The sequence below is a fragment of the Microcaecilia unicolor genome, chromosome 11 (genome assembly GCF_901765095.1).
Source record: "Microcaecilia unicolor chromosome 11, aMicUni1.1, whole genome shotgun sequence".
Classification (NCBI taxonomy): domain Eukaryota; kingdom Metazoa; phylum Chordata; class Amphibia; order Gymnophiona; family Siphonopidae; genus Microcaecilia; species Microcaecilia unicolor.
Window position 1 is genome coordinate 199,288,959 of NC_044041.1, and position 20,152 is coordinate 199,309,110.

Here is a 20,152-nt window from a genome sequence, read left to right on the forward strand (position 1 = left end):
AATAAACTGAGTTCTTTGGACGTTTTGCGTTGACATCATCTTTTGTGTCACCTTCGCAGTGTTTTGTCTGCTTCCTTGACCTGTGCAAGGAGGGTCTTTTGTTCTTCTGTTCTTGTCAATAGTATTACTTCCAGACATAACTCTGACTTCTCAGTTTTGGTTTCTCTCCCTATTAAGCTCCCTATTATTCTTACATTTTTTTATTTTTTGCTTTTCGATATTTTGTTACCTGCTTTGAACCACTGGTAGTGGAAGTTGGCGGCATACGAGAAATACATTACATTACACTCCAAGCTTTCCATGAGGTGGCGATACATACCAGCTGTTGAAGTTATTCTTGCGCAGCTGTGCAGTAGGGGTGTAGCCAGAAGTGCATTTGGGAGGGGGGGGAGGGACGAAGGTGGACTGAGGAAGCCAGCTATACTCTCCCTTCCTCCCCTCCCGCCACTGCAGCTGCAACATTGCCAGCCGAAGAAGTCTCCTCTTGCGAGTCCCGCCTGTGCCTGCTACAGCAGCACTCAAGTTGGCTGCCAGTGTCGACACTCTCGTGCATGCTCAGTTCAGTCATTGAACTGAGCATGCGCAAGACAGCTGGCATTGGAGGCCGAAGTGCATCTGCTGACTTGGACAGCACAGGCGAGACTCTCGTTGGAGACCTTTATGGCTGGTAGGGCTTGTTATCCCCATCATCCATTAAAGTGGAGGGGCCCCAAACCCGAGGGTGAGGGGGCCCAGGCCCCCGAGGCTATGCCACTGCTGTGCAGGTCTCTGTGTACCTGGACGTTTTTCAGAAGGGAAAATTCTTGTGACCCTTCTACCTCTGCATACTGGAAACGTTATCGTTGATTTGCATAAAAGGTCCTCTCTGTGACTAAGGTTAATGATTTCCATGTTGAAGGAATTATGAACAATTCAATTTTTAAGAGATTATATTTTTCATTCTGTTGTGAAATCATTTTTTTTTTCAGCTGTTAGATGAAGCAACTCTGCTCTCGCTTGCTTACGTAGTAATTAGTATCATCAGCTGCAGGTATCCCTGACCAGTAGCGTAGCAAGGTCGGCTGCCACCCGGGGCAGATCGCAGCTGCGCAACCCCACCCCCCCCCCCCCCCCCGGGTGCAGTGGCGTCCGTCCCCCAGGGTGCAGCACGACACCCCCCCTTCCCGGTGCAATGACACCCCCCTCCCCGGGTGCATTCTTGGCTGTTGGAGGGTGCAGAGAGCAGCCGCGCGCCTGTCGGCTCCGCTGGCTCCCTGCTCCCTCTGTCCCGGAACAGGAAGTAACCTGTTCCGGGGCAGAGGGAGCAGGGAACCAGTGGAGCTGACAGGCGCACGCCTGCTCTCTGCACCCTCCAACAGCATGCACCTGGGGCGGACTGCCCCCACTGCCCTTTCTACGCCTGTCCCTGACATTCCTGCTGTTGAAAACTGCTCACAGCTGCAGGGAATGGTCTAGTGTTTGGACTTTGGTTATCCGCTGTGCTTGTCCACCTGTTGACTCCAGTAAATGTCCGTAGAATTAAATCATTTGGTTTAATGGAGGATTCTTGATGAGATGCAGCATCATCGATAGCCGTGTGTTAACATGGGTTATGAGTTATGGAGTAGACACAGTGGCGTTCCTAGGGGGGTGGACACCCGGGGCAGCGCCCCCCCCGGGTGCAACGGCCCCCCCCCCCCGGTTGCAGCACCCCCCCGATGTAGCGCGGACCCCCCCGGGTGCACGCCGCTGGGGGGGGGGGGGTGCCGCAGCGTGCGCCTGCTCAGAGTTCCCTGACTTCGTGCGTTCGCTGGAGCTCCCTCTGACCCGGAACAGGAAGTAACCTGTTCCAGGGCAGGGGGAGCTGCAGCGAACGCGCGAAGTCAGCAAACTCAGAGCAGGTGCGCACCGCGGCACCCCCCAGCGGCGTGCACCCGGGGCGGACCGCCCCCACCGCCCCCCCCCCCCTTGGTACGCCACTGAGTATACAACATGGTCATGATTTTGGCTTGGTGAAGCTTCTGGAACTGTTAGAAATTGCTAGAGTCTGTAGCTCCCAAAAGCTCATGCATTGCGAAACATTTGAACTTGGCCCTTTGAAAGGGTATCGCAACCTACCGAGAGATCCAGGACCCAGTATGGATATTACACCTCTGCTCTTAGAAACTACTAGAACCAGTCCAGGCTTCTGCTGCCTTGCAGTGTCTGTGCTGGGTAGAGGGCAACTTCCTCTGATTAAAACCTGCGAATAGCTCCTGCAGAATAATTACAAAGAATGCATTAGTACTGCTCCACGGATGGCTGTGCTTGGAATATTTGAGCCTTCCTAACCTTTCTGACAACCCCCTCCCCTCCCCCCCCCCTTTATCTTGTGCTTGGCGAAGAAGGGCATCGTGGACACACTCAACAGCCTCTGGGATCTGGAGTTCAGTGTGAATCGGGCATGTTTAATGAACTGTCAGATCCAATTATTTTTCAGGAGCCTGGATACTTAGTAGCTAAAGCACATTAAAGTGGTGTCAAAGATCGCTCTGCAGAATCGCCCCAATGCCATAAAGGAAAATGTCAAACTGGCACGGTAATTCTCATGGTTTGCTCCTGTGTAATATTATTAGAGCTTCCTCGGCATATCTCAGGCACATTTCTTTTTCAACATCTGTCACTCAACTATAAACAATCAATTTCTCGTGCTAGATGAAGTCCTTAAGATGAATTCAGAGACGCCTAATATATCAGCTGTTTGGAATTGTCGTGAGCAGAAAGACTGCCGGACCAGTCTATCTACAGGGTTTGCATTGATACAGGTGCCCAAAGCTTGCAATGAATGTGATTTATTTATTTTTTGTTACATTTGTACCCTGCACTTTCCCACTCATGGCAGGCTCAATGCGGCTTACATATTGTATACAGGTACTTATTTGTACCTGGGGCAATGGAGGGTTAAGTGACTTGCCCAGAGTCACAAGGAGCTGCCTGTGCCAGGAATTGAACTCAGTTCCTCAGTTCCCCAGGACCAAAGTCCACCACCCTAACCACTAGGCCACTCCTCCACTGTTGCTACTATTTGAGATTCTACACAGAATGTTGCTATTCTACTAGCAACATTCCATGTAGAAGTCGGCCCTTGCAGATCACCAATGTGGCCGCGCAGGCTTCTGCATTTGTGCAGGACGTCAGACTCACAGAAACAGAAGCCTGCACAGCCTTCTACATGTGAAATAGCAACATTCCATGTAGAATCTCCAATAGTAGCAACATTCCATGTAGAATCTCCAATAGTATCTATTTTATTTTTGTTACATTTGTACCCTGCGCTTTCCCACTCATGGCAGGCTCAATGCGGCTTACATGGAGCAATGGAGGGTTAAGTGACTTGCCCAGAGTCACAAGGAGCTGCCTGAAGTGGGAATCGAACTCAGTTCCTCAGTTCCCCAGGACCAAAGTCCACCACCCTAACCACTAGGCCACTCCTCTAGAAGGTCTACCCTGTGATTCATAGACCCTTTCCTATTCGTGCCTTTAAATTTGAATTCCTACAAATGGGATGTGGGCCTAGGAACCCCTTTCAAAAATTCTGGGGACCCTGAATTTATCAAAGAAACAAAACTTGTGTGTGTAAGCACTCTAGACAGTGATGGGCGAGTATAATGAGGCAAACTATTGTTTGAAGCTCAAGTTTTATCTTCTGTTGGATCTACTTTCCGTGCTTTGACGGTTTCACACCCTTCAATCCTTTTTGGAAGACTCTGCTCAACGTACTCTGATTCGCGTTATTGTGACTTCCCATCTAGCCCTATAGTAACTTTGTCTACTCCAGTGGTTCTCAACTCGGTCCTCAGCACACACCTAGCCAGTCAGTATTTCAGGATACCCAGAAAGAATATGTATGAGACAGATCTGCATACAGTGGAAGTTGGTCCATGCAAATTTATCTCGTGGATATTCTGAAAAGCTGACCAGCTAGGTTTGTCTCTGAGACGGGGTTGAGAAAGGGAATGGAAATGGGACTTGATATACTGCCTGAGGTTTTTGCAACTACATTCAAAGTGGTCTACATACTATATTCAGGTACTATTTGTACCAGGGGCAATGGGAGGGTTAAGTGACTTGCCCAGAGTCACAAAGAGCTGCAGTGGGAATTGAATTCAGTTCCCCAGGATCAAAGTCCTCTGTACTAACCACCAGGCTACTCCTCCACTCATTCCACCAATAAGAGCCAACCTCATCAGTGATGTCACAATGGCTTAAAGTCCATTGCACTAACCACTAGGCTACTCCTCCACTCATTCCACCAATAAGAGCCAACCTCATCAGTGATGTCACAATGGCTTGATTGCCTGATACTTGGCTCACTTCTGATATTGTGATGTCATAAGGGAAAGGGAAATGATATACCGCCTTTCTGAGGTTTTTGCAACTACATTCAAAGCGGTTTACATATATTCAGGTACTTATTTTGTACCAGGGGCAATGGAGGGTTAAGTGACTTGCCCAGAGTCACAGGGAGCTGCAGTGAGAATCAAACCCAGTTCCCCAGGATCAAAGTCCACTGAACTAACCACTAGGCCACTCCTCCACTCCTCCACCTCTAGTCTAGTTGGAAACCAAATTAGTTGATAAACTATTAGAGAGCACATCTATTATGCAACTGTGCTCAGGCCAGTTATATTTCAAATTTGTTTTAAAATCCTTTTATTGGCCCATGGAATTTGACGTACAGCCTTTCTCTTATACATTTCTTCCTTGGCCACTCCCTCCACTCTACAACATAGAAATATGACGGCAAATAAAGGCCAAATGACCCATCCAGTCTGCCCATCCTCTGTAACCCCTAATTCTTCCTGTTCCTAAGCGAACCCACATGCTTATCCCATGCCTTTTTAAATTCTGGAACAGTCCTTGACTCCACAACCTCCAGCGGGAGGCCATTCTACGCCTCCACCAACATATGAACCCTGTCTGACTTTAGCATCTATTGCTCATTTCAAGATTCCTTCAGGAAATTCAAGATGGGACTAAAAACTCAATTCTTTGAACTTGCCTATACTGGGACAGGGCAGTGGTTGATGCCACTTGGTTTATTTCTTCCTTCTTATTTATGGCCTTTTCTGCACAATCGCAGATGGCGTTTCCTTTTCTTATCTAGTCCCCAGTTACTATGCATGGTAAACCTCTTTTATTTATTGTGAGTGAAAGGTGGTATCTTAAGTATTAAAGATGAACATTAAACAGAGCCAGAAAAAAGGGCTAGGAGAGCCTGGGGTGGAACACACTTAATGGAATGACCATTTGGTCTTTGTGAAACTTTATAAATGAACCAGTCTAGTAAAGCAGGGCTTAATTTTAAAACTTGCCTAAGATGCAAAAAAAATACCATGTACCACCATCTCCTTAACATGATTTGTTAATTGCCTGTACAACAAAGCTCAAGGTGATTTACAACCATGGTTAACACACACAGTATAAAACAAATCAACCCCTGTAAATTGCCCTTCTTCCCAAAGCCCACACCAAATAATAAAATAAAGCCCCTCACCGCCTACAATAGCACTACCTCATCTTAAAACTAACCAGTACAATCGTACCCTTCTTGAAAAACGAAGAAAATGTAAATCCCGCCTCATCTCAGAAGCTAACTGCTATAACCAAGCCTTCATCCCTTGTCGAAAGATGGAGGTAATTTGTTGACACTGTAGAAGCATTTACAAAACATCTCCGGCTCTATGAAGGCTACAGTTTAATAAGAGACCTAGATTAAAATGAAACAAGGTTTACTGAATTTGAGGAAGTGAACGTAGTCTCTGCCTTTTGAGAAGTCCACATGTTTATGTAACTAATAATCCCTTCGTGGTATCTTCAGCCAGCCAAATGGCAAGACCCATCCAGCAAGGACTCTTGAGAGTACGTCTACCCACCCATGCAAATGAAACAACGGAAGATAAGATCGGTTTTCATTTTGCAAGATCACCGTCTGCTACGTATTATGATTGACAGCAGAGGAGTTAGCTTTTCAAAATGATTGGGGGTGTTTAAACCGAATAGAAATGACCCCTCGTTGGGCACAGTCAATGAACTTGCTCAATATTGCGGGTGCTCAAGAACCCACAGAGCTGGCGCCTATGTTTTACAGCAACTCCAGAAACAGTTTTCCATTCTGTAGAAGATGTGAAGGGGAAAAAAAATTCCTCCCCCCCCCCCCCCCCCCCCCCCCCCGCAGCCTGTATGGTGTCTTCTTCTGGCACTCACTCAAGGCTTAATTAACAGGTTTACACCGTGTTTCTAGAAAGAACCCTTCGTTCAGTCCTTGCAAGGCGGAATTTAATCGGTTTTTTTTCCTAATCTACAAGCCACATGGTGCTAAGTAAAATAGCTTGAGGAAAGATGAAACGTAGGTCCTACCTGTGGGAGGGAAACTTGGCTTTCGGCTAGTAATTCTGCTCTATAATAGAAGGTCACCTATTATACTCTAGCGCAAACTTAATCTACTGTGCCGAGATTCACCACTCCTGTCATTAAATCTGTTGCGGATTCATAACGCATCCCCCAGGCTCCAGCTCAATAAATTGTGGTTTTAACGTGGTTTAAAGATAATTAAAATCAGCTAGTATGCGGTGTTTGAAGTGAGCATTAATTTATAGTGAACACAAGCTTTGCAGATGTGAAAATGAATTTGCTTTCTGAGTGAGAGGGGTTTTTTTTTTTTTTTTGGTTCTTGTCTAAAGGTCAGATGTGATATCTTTTAATTTTGTTCCTTTCTTTTTTTTTTTTTAGGGGGTGGTATGTAGTTGGAGAATGTAAACTCTGAGCAGACAGCCTGGTTGTGCTTTCGGTTAACCAAAGCGTTCGGTGGTTTATAAACGGGTGTGAACAATCCAAACTGAGCGAGCCTTTTATACGTTCAAATTGCAAAGACAGGGATGTTGGATCAGGAGGTCTTAGCAAGTCATTATTCCATGAAGGCAGGAATATTATAAATCTGCAGAGTGACCAAATGAAAAGAAGATACGAAGCTGGAAGGAAATGGGTTGCTTATTTCTAGGCCTGTACACAGGTAAAAGGATTTGTGTGTCAGCTTTTATGCATTTGTATTCTTGCATTTTTGTAGATGTTCCAGACTCGAATGTAGGTTGGGAGAGGCAACAGTGTGTGGTATTAAACTCTGGAATTCATTGCCAGAGAATGTGGTAAAGGTGGTTAGCTTGGCGGGGTTTAAAAAAGGTTTGGCCGGCTTCCTAAAGGAAAAGTCCATAGACCGTTATTAAAATGGACTTGGGGAAAATCTACTGCTTATTTCTGGGTTAAGCAGCATAAAATGTTTTGTACTGTTTTGGGATCTTGCCAGGTACTTGTGACCTGGATTGGCCACTGTTGGACACAGGATGCTGGGCTTGATGGACCTTTGGTCTGTCCCAGTATGGCAATACTGGGAGTACTTATGTACTTACGTATAAGTTTTCCCCATAGAAAAAGTAAACACAGATGTGTGAGGGTTTTATTTTATTTGTGGTGCACGCACTTTGATGACTTTGGCAACCCCCCAGGAAAAGCTACAAGGCTGTGGGTGACTTGATTTACTATATCATCAGGCTATTTTCAGACCCTTATCTGGATAAATAGGTTGTCTGAAAATTGCCCAGCCCTTCCCTGAGCAAAAATGTTAAAAAGGCTTTTTTTTTTTACAGGCACACTGATAAATGGATCGGCGCGCACCCAAAACCCACGCCTACACTACCGCAAGCCATTTTTTCAGTGCACCTTAGTAAAAAGAACCCCATAGTTTTCCACAAACAAAAGTGCCCACACAGAATGCAAGTGCAAATCTCTGCAGGCACTTTTTCCTTTTTGCAGTATTTCACCTTAGCAATCGTTTGCTTGCTTTTTTTAAAGACGATGTACTGTAGAAATATAATGAGGAAGAGTTATTATGTGTGCGCATAGTTTTCCTTTTTAAGACTGACACAAAGCCTGCGTACAGGAGACCCCAGAGATGAGCAGGTTTGAAATTGCTCCGTCACTGCACAGTCGTTATGTCCAATGTAGAGCACGTTGTCAAAAGGCCCTGACAGTGGGGAACGTGTTACGGTGCACCAGTATTTTCCTTCAGAAATAAAGGCTTTGGCAGTTGATTTGCATAAGTACCTGGTCCATCTACAGTCTCAATTTAATTCTTTTATGTGAAGGACTCGTTAAAAATAAATCATTCGATACAGGATGTCTCTTGCACTTCATTCAGATACCTGGCAGAATGTTTGAGAATCTGAGATGGCAGTGGAATCAGAAGCCCGTTTTGCTTCTTCCTGTCCCCCTCCCCCCATCGCTATCCTGTAGCATTTCCCACTCCCAGGCTAAGCTGCCACTGTCTCCCTACCAGTGTACGTGCTTCTGTGGTTACCGGATTTGTTGCCAAGAGCAATGCATAACCGAAAGAGTTTGCTACGCTTATCTCTCCTGCCCAAAGCCTGCAGGTCTCATGAGAATCCTGATGTGCAGATGTTGACCTCTGTTCTTGGGGGGAGGTCTAGTACATCCTTGTAGTCCAGATTGATTGCCTTGTGGTCTTAAAGTCTGACTCTTTTGAGGTAGATCACAGCCTTGTTGATTTTTAACTATTTTCACGTCCTGAATTCATTTCTTGAAACTTTCTATTTGTCTGTTCTGCGTGTTTTGACCAGACTGTAGACTCTGTGGAGCAGGGACTGTTTGTTATGTGTATTGCCGGTGCTGCATATGTCAGGTACTGCTACGGAAATTGTATAAATAGTAGAGAAGTGGGTAGTAATTGAAGAAATGTCAGCAGATCATATTGCCTATCCAGTCTGCTTTTCGTACCATCTACTCTCCCTTCGAGATCCTGTGTGCTTATCCCAAGCTTCTTTAATTTAGACAGCCTTCATTTCCTCCACCAGGAGGCCGTTCCACGAACTCACCACCCTTTCTGTGAAGAAGTATTTCCTCAGGTTACTTCTGAGCCTGTCCCCTTTCACCTTCATCCTACGCCCCTTCGTTCCAGAGCTTTCTTTCAATTGAAAGAGACTCACCTCCTGTGTATCTATGCCATGGAGGTATTTAAACTTCTCTATCATATTTCCCCTCTGACATCTTTAAGTCTGTTCCCATATGTTTTACGATGAAGACCGCTGACCATTTAAGTAGCTATTCCTGGACCAAGTCTATCCTATTTAACTGTTTTGAAGATACAGTCAGTAGAATTGTACACAGTATGCTAAATGAGATCTCACCAGAGACTTATATATGGGACCTATCATCACCTCCTTTTTGATGCTGGCTATTCATCTCCCTATGTACCCAAGCATCCTTCTAGCTTTCACCTTCTCCTTTTCTACCTGGTCATTGACCCCAGAGATCATGATTACTAAAGGGAAGCATGTTTATTTATTTATTTATTTATTTATTGCATTTGTATCCCACATTTTCCCACCTATTTGCAGGCTCAATGTGGCTTACGTAATAACCGTGGTGGCGATCGCCAGTTCCGGTGTAGCAGATACAGAGTGACAGTGTAGAAGGTTCATGTAGGATAAACACATCAGGGAATAAGGAGGAAGGGTTGAGTTGTGATCAATTCGAGTCTTAGTTTCATTGTGTTGTGAGATCGAGGCATTTAAGTTGGGTCATCAGGGTATGCCTTTTTGAATAAGTACGTTTTTAGTGGTTTCCGAAAGTTTGATAGGTCGTGCGTTGTTTTCAAGGTGTTTGGTAGTGCGTTCCGTATTTGTGTGCTTGTAAAGGAGAAGCTGGATGCATAGGTTGATTTGTATTTAATTCTTTTGCAGCTTGGGTAGTGTAGGTTTAGGTATGTGCGTGTTGATCTTGTGGTGTTTCTGGCTGGAAGGTCAATGAGGTCTATCATGTATCCCGGGGTTTCACCATAGATGATTTTATGCACTAAATGTATATATTATTTACTTATATGTATATGGTCTTTGAATATTTCTGTATATCTTTCTTAACACTAAACTGAAATCTAATCATTCTGTAACATTGTGAAACAATTTGCACGTTTTTCTGTTATGATGTAAGATTTATTGTAAAATACATTATGCTTAATTACAGTCAACTGCACTATTCATTATATAGTTCTCTAAATATTTGTATCTGTAAGCCACATTGAACCTAAACATTGTTTGAGAAAATGCTGGATATAAATGTCTAAATGAATAAATGAATGTCTTCGTAGACATGCATTCCTGTTGCATAAATCGTTCAGCTGCAGTGCAGTGTTGTGTGTGGGCTGCCTGTACCTTCCCTTTCCTTGGTTGTGTATTGACAAGGCTTGAAGCCACAGTCCACCGAAATAAATACACACATGACATAGATAAAAACTTAAGAACATAAGCGTTGCCATACTGGGATAGACCAAAGATCCATCAAGCCCAGTATCCTGTTTCCAACAGTGACCAATCCAGGTCACAAATACCTGCAAGATCCCAAAACAGTAAAACAGATTTTATGCTGCTTTATCCTAGAAATCAGCAGTGGATTTTCCCAAGTCCATCTTAAATATAAAATCTAATCATTCCAGGCAAACCTGAAAAACCATTCAGATTTTGACTTCACGTGATGGGGGTATAGTTTTCTGTTTGATCCCTGATGCACGGCACAAGGGTTTAGAAAGTTTTTTTTCTGAAAGTCTATTTACAATACCCTCGTTATAATTGACCTAAGTAAATGGCATGAGTGGGTTGTGATGTCATCCTTGTGTGTGCCTGTAATATGTACTAGCATGCCCCTAAACCTAAGACCAGGGACGCCGAGAGACTGGGCCAGGCCTGCCGCTGCCACCCCCCCCCCCCCCCCCGAGGTCATCACCGCCCCACTCCGTCCATCACCGGATCGGACCCCCCTGAATTCAAATCATAGCGCCTCACCTCGACCTCGCTCCATGTGAAAGAAGCTCAGCAGCGGCAGTCTGCAGATTGCCTCCCTTCGGGCCTTCCCTCCCTGTGTCCCGCCCTCGCGCAAGTTACGTCAGACGAGGGCGGGACACAGGGAGGAAGGCCTGAAGGGAGGCAATCTGCAGACTGCCGCTGCTGCGCTTCTTTCACACAGAGCGAGGTCGAGTTGAAGTGTTATGATTTGGATTCAGGGGAGCCAGGCCCGTTGGTGGACGGAGGGGGGTGGGTGGAGGGGACTGACGCGCCGGGCCTAGGGAATTTTGTCCCCCCTGCCCCCCCTCTTGGCGGCCCTGTGTAAGACCAAAACAGGGAGATACAGTCCACAATGGCCCTCGTATATGGGTAGAATGGTTGTCGTTTTGAAGGTTCACGGTACAACCATGTATTTGAACTAAGTCTTAACGTTGCAGGCATGTCCTCCTGCTTGTACCACCTAAAGACACACTGAATCGGGGTGTGATGCTAACTGTCTTTGCGTTACTTGCATTTCTGTGCTGCAGCACAGATTTACAGAGACACTGAAATCCCCTGATGCGTTCTGTCATTCTTCTTACTAAGTTGGAGAAAAAGTCAAGCCTGCCTGTTACGGCACAGAACATGCCTTGTTTGCTGACAAGAGCTAATACAGATGGTTTTGCTACAGTTGCCTGAGCAGAACTCCAGGAAGAGTGTAGAAATAAAGAGGTCAGTCATGATAGTCTATTCTCCTCTCTCTGCACGTATAGGAAAAGCCCGGAACGTGCCCAAATGAGTCTTAAATTGTATTTATGATGGGACTTGTTCCAAGAATTAGCATTCCTCTGAGAAAAGTAGCAATTTATTATCTTTTGGCAAAATGTGCGGTACCTTGATGACCTTCTGAGAAGGTGGAAGTGATGATCCTAGTTTCTCCCCCTGTCCCCTCCCACCAACTACATCCAGTTAACTCAGATCTTTATTGCTTTTCTTTCTGTTGCTCGTTATGGGAATTAGCTTGGCTAGGAGGTGCTTTTTGCCACTTGGTTCCTCTTCGTGACTGTATTTGTGAAACTGTTTCCTGGAGAGCCTGGCCCTTATGTGCTCTATGTACCTTGGAAGCTTCTGAAGGCTTTTACGATACAGGAGAAGACCAGAGCTTTAAGTGAGAAGATAGAAATTGAGATTCCAGAGGAATTGCAGCTAGATTTCTTTCATTCCTGTATTGTGAATGGTATTCGTGCCATATTTTTGATGTATCATCCATTGAAGACTTGATATTTCATTCATCCGAAACCCGGACTAGATGTCAACATCGTTTGAGCGAGTGAAGAGTGACTGCTGAGCAGGAGAGTCCACTGAGCGTAGGGTTCTGGAGGTGAACGAATCCTCCGCGGTCCTACATGAGCCCAGAAGCTACGAAGAGCACCTTCCTTTCATTTCAACTGTCCTCTAGATCCAGAAGCAAAGGAAAGTGGTTGGAAGAACCTAACACTTGTTGAATACAGAGCGCTATTTTTATGCTGTTATGCCAATGGTTGTTGAGCACTCTTTAGCCTTGAAGTTAAACTGGAAAGATGGGGGATAATTCACTGCACTCTAAAATAAAGAAGATGACCCAAAGGGTTTAAAAACGGCTTTGGATTATGTAATTAATATGAGACAATTGACGGGTAATGAATAAAAGATTTCATTTCATTTTAATGTGTGCACACAATTTTGATTAAAGAAAAACCCCACAAACAGCATCACATTTAATGTAATTAGCATTTTTAATGCTCTCTCCTGGTTGCCAGAAGTAAAATAGAAAAAAAAAATATTAAAGCTTGTTTTAAGCTCATTATCCTGTTGGAGGACGGCTCAATGAGGCCCGTTTCAGAATACCAAAAACAAAATGTGCGGTGCTTTCTTTCTGCCCTTGGGATGAGCTTTGCCCCCTACCTTTTTGTCAGAGTGGCTAAATGTCAAAAGCATTGCAGCGTTCAGAAGCTCAATAATAAGGATGTTCTGTCCCCCTTTCCCCCGTTGCATAACTTTCAGATGAAATTACATGAACAGTTCAGAATTGTGATACGAATAGAAGCTTCTCTGATTCTCAGCTCTGATTCTTCCAACATTTAGAATTCCTTTCCCATTTTGTTTCCGGTAGGCAAATGAGTCTGTTCAATTCAGTTCATTTTGAAATCGACAAGGTCGGAGAGCGCTGTGATGTCACTACGCTGTGTGTTGACCTTCAGTAATTTGAAAACCGCTTGGGTATCGATTCGACACAGTAGAGACAAAAAATATAAGGGCCAAGGAAGGGTAAGGGACGATAACAGTGAACAAGAAACACAAAGATAGAAGGTAAAGCGGACACGTACAACCAAATGGTGGGGAGTTCCAGTCAGGGAACAGCACGAAGTCTCTCGCCATCTGCCGAGCCCTGATTGTGCATTCTATGTACAAGTCGCCTCATGATTGACTTGATTATATTTGGGATGCTGGGGTAAGTGGGGGCGTGGGGGGATAAAAGCAGAATAATCTGCTTTGGCTGGTCATGGTATTCCTTAAGGTTCTGTCTCCAGGAGAGGGCGCCACTTCTGTTTCCCCCACTTGTGTAGCAGCAGAGGAGGGGGGGGAGAACCCTAGTCCAGGGTTTAATTATAGTACCAAGATCGGAACAGACCCGTCCAGGGGGGTTTGCAAATTACCTGGAGGAGTGAGACAAGGATTCCCACTCTCTCCATGGGGGGGGGGGGGGGGACATAAACATTGGTGGTACAAACACAACCAACAGTAGAAGGTGCTGACAGTTGCAGCACTAATGGTTTCTACGAAAGATTAAGATAAATAGATTGTGCGTAGCCGGCGAGGTCTGTGGAATCAGCTTCAGCACCAAGATGATGAAAATCACAATCAATGGTAAAAGGAAATACTAACGCTGTAGAAATATTTGCTGACAGACAGAAACTGGAATAAACCTGAGTAGGAGAAGCTAAGATTTAATGCTCCAGAGTGTGACATCTTGCTGGTAGGAGACAGGCATGAAACGTGGAATTACTGTAAATTACTGTAAAGAGGGAAACAGGAAATTGTGTTAGAAGAATTCTGAAGATGGGGAGGGAGAAGGGAGAGGATGTGGGGAGAGGAGACAGAGAGCGGGAAGCAGGGAGGGACAGCGGAAGGAGAAGGCTGCACGAGGATGGGGTAAAGGGAAAGAGGGAAGAGAGGTACTGAGTGAGAGGGCTATACTGAGGTGAGGAGGGGTGTGTGGAACCAACCCTCCTCCTCCTCAAACAAAACAAATTATTCAGGTAAATATTCAGCCTGTTGTTTGTTATTATTTTTAATGAAAGGGGTGGGGTGGGATTTGATATACCACCTCTGTGCTTAGATCCAGGTGGTTTCCATACAGGTACTTATTTTGTACCTGGGGCAATGGAGGGTTAAGTGACTTGCCCAGAGTTACAAGGAGCTGCAGTGGGAATTGAACTCAGTTCCCCAGGATCAAAGTCCACTGCACTGACCACTAAGCTACTCCTACACTCATTCCACCAATAAGAGCCAACCTCATCAGTGATGTCACAATGGCTTAAAGTCCATTGCACTAACCACTAGGCTACTCCTCCACTCATTCCACCAATAAGAGTCAACCTCATCAGTGATGTCACAATGGCTTGATTGCCCGATACTTGGCTCACTTCTGATACTGTGATGTCACAAGGGAAAGGGAAATGGGACTTGATATACCGCCTTTCTGTGGTATTTTGCAACTACATTCAAAGTGGTTTACATATATTCAGGTACTTATTTTGTACCTGGTGCAATGGAGGGTTAAATGACTTGCCCAGAGTCACAAGGAGCTGCAGTGGGAATTGAACTCAGTTCCCCAGGATCAAAGTCCACTGCACTGACCACTAAGCTACTCCTACACTCATTCCACCAATAAGAGCCAACCTCATCAGTGATGTCACAATGGCTTAAAGTCCATTGCACTAACCACTAGGCTACTCCTCCACTCATTCCACCAATAAGAGTCAACCTCATCAGTGATGTCACAATGGCTTGATTGCCCGATACTTGGCTCACTTCTGATACTGTGATGTCACAAGGCAAAGGGAAATGGGACTTGATATACCGCCTTTCTGTGGTATTTTGCAACTACATTCAAAGTGGTTTACATATATTCAGGTACTTATTTTGTACCTGGTGCAATGGAGGGTTAAATGACTTGCCCAGAGTCACAAGGAGCTGCAGTGGGGATCAAACCCAGTTCCCCAGGATCAAAGTCCGCTGCACTAACCACTAGGCTACTCCTCCACTCCACTATCTGGGAATAACGTAGCCACTGGCACTCATCCAGGAACTGGCGGAGCCGACAGCTGCGTTGCTGCTCCCTGCACCCCCTCCTGCATAGTGCGCCCGGGGTGGACCGCTCCCACCACCCCACCCTCGGTACGCCGCTGACTGTGAGTGTTTTCCTGTTAAAATCGTACTGATACTCGGGTAGACAGAGGTGTTCTGTCCTTCTCCCTCTAACCAGAATCACTTTATGCAAATAATGAAGTCATTGATGTTGCACAGCTCTTGCTGCTTTCTGGGTCATATCTTCTGTTTTGCAAACAAATAGAAAACCAAATGCGCCAGTTTTCACAGGTAAAGAAAATCTGGCAGGAGTGTAGTCTGATAAGAAGCCAGAAATTCTCTTTTTGTGTTGGCAGGTTTCTGGGAGAAAGCCATTACAGGCAACATTCATCTGAAATAAATTTGTACCTTACCTGTATTACTGGAATTTCCCTGGCCCACAGACAAAACCCCTCCAAGTCAGTATTTCCTACCTGTGACCAGTGTTTCTTCTAACGAGTGGCCTGGTGTGTGCACATTTTTTTTCATGTGAGCAACACGTTTTCGGTCACCAGTATCAGCAATGCATTTCTGTATACAGAACAACATCAACAAAATTTTTTGTGAGCAACCGTGTAAAATCTGTGAGCGACATGCCTAAAATGTATGAGTAATCGCTCACGTGTTCTCCGTTTAGAGGGAACATTGCCTGTGATCAGCAGTACAATTTTTTTGTGTGGCTGTGATCCAAGGCTGACCAGAGGCGCCAGTTCTTCAGCAAAACAAGCCGGGGTAAAGAGCTGGAAGCAGAGAGTGGCTAAGAGCCAGCAGCTGGCTTGTATCAGCCACAGTGGAAGGCTTGTCGGCATGACTAGAAGTGAGAGGGGATGGGGGTGGGGAAGAGAGCTCGCCTGCGCAGGTTGGAAGAGGATTTGGTACTGCTGATGTGTGAGAGCCACTGAAAATCCTGTTTCTGTGTGATCAGAAGAGCTGAGAAAAAGATATGGAGAGGGAGGGGAAGAAAAGGGGCTAAGGAGGGAAAATCGGGAGGGAGGTGGAGGGATTAAGGGCAAGAGATGGGCAAAAAAGATCAAAGCAGAACTAGAAGAGGCCCAGGATTAGTGAGATAAAGAGGGGTGGAAAAGAGAAAAGTCGGGGAATGCCAGTGGAGGGGGAGAGGTACAGTAGAAGGGAAGTCAGTCCAAAAGTAAATTGAATATCTGTTTAGATAGGGTTACCATATGTCCGGTTTTACCCAGACATGTCCTCTTTTTGAGGACACGGCCAGGCAACCGGGCGGGATTTGCCAGCCAGTTTGTCTGGATTTGCGGACGAACAGGCAGGCTGGCGGGCGGACATGCAGGTGGGTGTCCTTCCCTCCCCTCCTTTACCTTAGCGTGGTGCCCTGGTGGTCTAGTGACTTCTTCGGGGTAGGAAAGAGCCCCCTGCCCAACGCCTCTGCAGACTGCCTTTCTCCCGCTGCCGAGAGTTCAACCGTGGCCTTGCGTGACTTCCACAGACGTCTTGCAAGGTCACTGCAAGGAGGAGGGGTTTACTGTTGAATTGGCTGCAGACAGGTTTTGCATCGGTTTCTGGACACCATGCTACGGAGAGATTTGTCAGGCAACCAGTTGACGTCTGGTAATCTTTCAGCCGAAATCACGTGCAGAGCAGCTGTGACCCCTCTTAAATAGTCCGTAATCTTCCAGTGAGAGCCATCTGACAGTAGATCTCCTGGTTTTCAACTCAGCAGTACTTACCAGTGACCGCGTGTTTGCCAAATATTCTGTGTCCTGCATAACGCTGGTCGCTGGAGTCTGTGGGCCGTTCCACCTTCCAGGGAAGGCGGGGTACCATGCAGTGCCAGTGGGAATCCATTGCACTGGTGCTGGGTTTACTATACTGTATGGTACTGCCCATAGCTAAGTTCAGAATTGCAACCTGTCTTTCCCCCCTCCTCCCTTCGTATAGAGTGGTGGATACTTGGAATGTCCTCCCGTGGGAGGTGGTGGAGATGAAAACGGTAACTGAATTCAAACATGCGTGGGATAAACATAAAGGAATCCTGTTCAGAAGGAATGGCTCCTCAGAAGCTTAGCGGAGATTGGGTGGCAGAGCCGGTGGTGGGAGGCGGGGATGGTGGTTGGGAGGCGGGGATAGTGCTGGGCAGACTTATACGGTCTGTGCCAGAACCGGTGGTGGGAGGCGGGGCTGGTGGTTGGGAGGCGGGGATAGTGCTGGGCAGACTTACACGGTCTGTGCCCTGAAAAGGACAGGTACAAATCAAGGTAAGGTATACACAAAAAGTAGCACATATGAGTTTATCTTGTTGGGCAGACTGGATGGGCCATGTAGGTCTTTTTCTGCTGTCATCTACTATGTTACTATGTATTGTGAAGAAATGCAATGAGTGATATAGCCACAGGACAGGAAGGAAGATTTCAGTATTTTCCACTGCAGTTCAAGTGTCAGGGTGTACATATGTTTGCATAGTCTATTGTATACTATCAAGGAAAGGTCCACAGCACCTCCCCCCCCCCCCCCCAGAAACTTGTGGGAAGCTGCAAATTTAGGTAAGTTTCTGACTGGCATTAAGGGCTGTGTTAATCTGTACCGAGAGCATGGCTAAGAACTCACTGCCGAATTTTCAGATACTTCACTATAATCCGTAAACAACGAAATAAAAATGTGCACAAGAATGCAACGCTCTATATAACAGAGGGCATAGATTTTTGTAATTGCCTTTGCGGTTGGTGGTGATCGTGGGGCTTTTGTGAGAATGAAGGTTTTCCAGCAGTTCATATTTTCCCGATTGACTGATTCTTTGATTTCCCCCCCCCCCTCGTCCTGTCCCTTTCTTTCCCCTCCCTCTCTCTCTTTCCTGCCTCTTCCTTCTCTCTCTGTCCCCCTTTCCTCCTTTCCTTTTCAGCTCCGTTATTTATCACTGATATCCGCGCAGATAGGATTGAACAGAAAAGCGTGATCTTGTCTTGGCAGGAAACGGGATACCCACCCATGAATAACACAGAGTATGAAATCAAGTATTATGAGAAGGTATGTCGTCATGGAAGGTTTTTGTTTTGCGTTTTTACAGAATACAGCATAATATCAACCATTACAACTACATGACAAAATTAAGGTGGCCAGGAACTGCCTTTTTTCATTTGGCATGCTTGTGGTGATTTGTCTGCTGTGTGTTTGTTTGTTAAACTGATCACCAGTTAACTGAATTGAGTACAGCAATGTAACGGTTAAATCCCACCACCCCCTCTCATTATAGAAACATAGTGAAGGCTTGAGATCATAGAGGGCACTCTGTCCATCTGCTTGTGACAGTCTCTAAGGTGTCCTTTACTAATGTGCGCTGAAAAATGGCTTCCGGTAGTGTAGGCGCATGTTTTGGCCGCGCGCAGAATCATTTTTCAGCGCACCTGTAAAAAAAACATTTCTTTTTTTTTGTGGCCGAAAATGGATGTGCGGCAAAATGAAAATTGGCCCGCGTGGTGTGTGCAAGGGAGGTTGGGTAGTAATCGTCATTGCACATGCAATCCCGATTACCACCGTACGCCGGAAAATAAAATATATTTTCCAGCACGCATAGTGGGCGCATGTGAAAAAATGAAATTACCGCCCGGGCCACAAGGTAGCCAGGCGGTAGTTCTGAATTGGGCGTCTACGCAACTTAGTAGAAGGGCTGCTAATTGACCCCCTTAGGAAGGGAGATGCACTGAGGGCAGTTTGTGGGCAGACCCCGCACTACACCAAGACTCAGCTTTGCCACGGTGCGATCAGGACACACGTAACAAAAAGAAAACCCGTTAAAATCTGTTTGCACTAACACGGCTACCACACCTCTCTACTTTGCACAGACATAAAACCAAGCAAATATTCATTAATTACAAAACGTGTACGAAAGGGGGATTTGCTTGCCGGATTCAACTTGCGGAATGAAAACAATCACACGGACGTTTTTCTGTATTACCTGAAATAAATAACCACCAGTTTTCACCACTGTATCTGTAATTTTCACGGCAGAGCTGATTAGAGCACTTTGTACTGCACGTGTACATGTGCAGCGCTAGGGCCATATGTCACGGGACGTATCCTCTCTGTCTGATGGAAAGTAATCTCAGTTCCTGCTGAGCTGCGGAATTCAAATATCCAGATTTCAATGATGTGGGAATTGTAAAATGTTTTGTTTTTTATTGACTTCAGAAGTGCAGAACAATAATTGTTTTCCCTAATATGCTTTTAATAGTATGACAATTAGAAAGAATAGCTTTACAAAAAAAAAAGTATTTAATCCCTGACAAAAGTCTTCAGCAGTGTCCTTTGTCATGGCAGAACCACTCTAGCACTTAAAAATGTTTGACTCATCAGCAGAACTCGGGCATTTGGCACACACTCAGACGTATCAACCCCCGCCACCCTTCAATACCATACTACAAGCCGTATCTTCGATAGAATTGGCTTTATTTTGGCCGCAGCCAGGAACATCAAAACTGTTACAACTTAAACAAATTACATTACATCTTCTAATAATCATTATGCCAGCATTTGCATTTCTACCTGGGTACACAGCTTCTAAACGTAGTTGCATATTCTGGGCCACAGGCCAAGCCGTACCAAGCCCCTGTGGCCCCCTGTGCTGTTTCCTAGCACCCGACGTCACTTGGTGTCTCCCGTTGAAGGAGGCACCTACCACATTTACAAAATGACGTTCTAGGCCTCCGGCCGCCGAAGCCAGGAGACAAGCTGTATACACGTTGTTTCCCGTTGAAGGAGGCACCTACCACATTACAAAATGACGTTCTAGGCCTCCCGGCCGTCGAAGCCAGGAGACAAGCTGTATACACGTTGTTTCCTTATAACAAGGCTGCTCACATGCAAGCCTACCATTTGCATCAACTTGATAACTTTCCACACAACTCTTTCTGCAGCAGTAGTTACCCCAAACTGTAACTGTTATGTGTCAA

At 45.6% G+C, this 20,152-nt stretch overlaps 1 protein-coding gene across 1 annotated transcript in view; it reads left to right on the top strand.

Annotated features, from left to right (window-relative positions):
• LOC115481022 (ephrin type-A receptor 7-like) overlaps window positions 1-20,152 on the top strand; it is a 150,578-nt gene that overhangs the window by 80,386 nt on the left and 50,040 nt on the right. Inside the window, 1 exon segment of the mRNA XM_030220006.1 lies at window positions 18,106-18,230. Within this exon segment, the coding sequence (XP_030075866.1) occupies window positions 18,106-18,230 (125 nt within the window).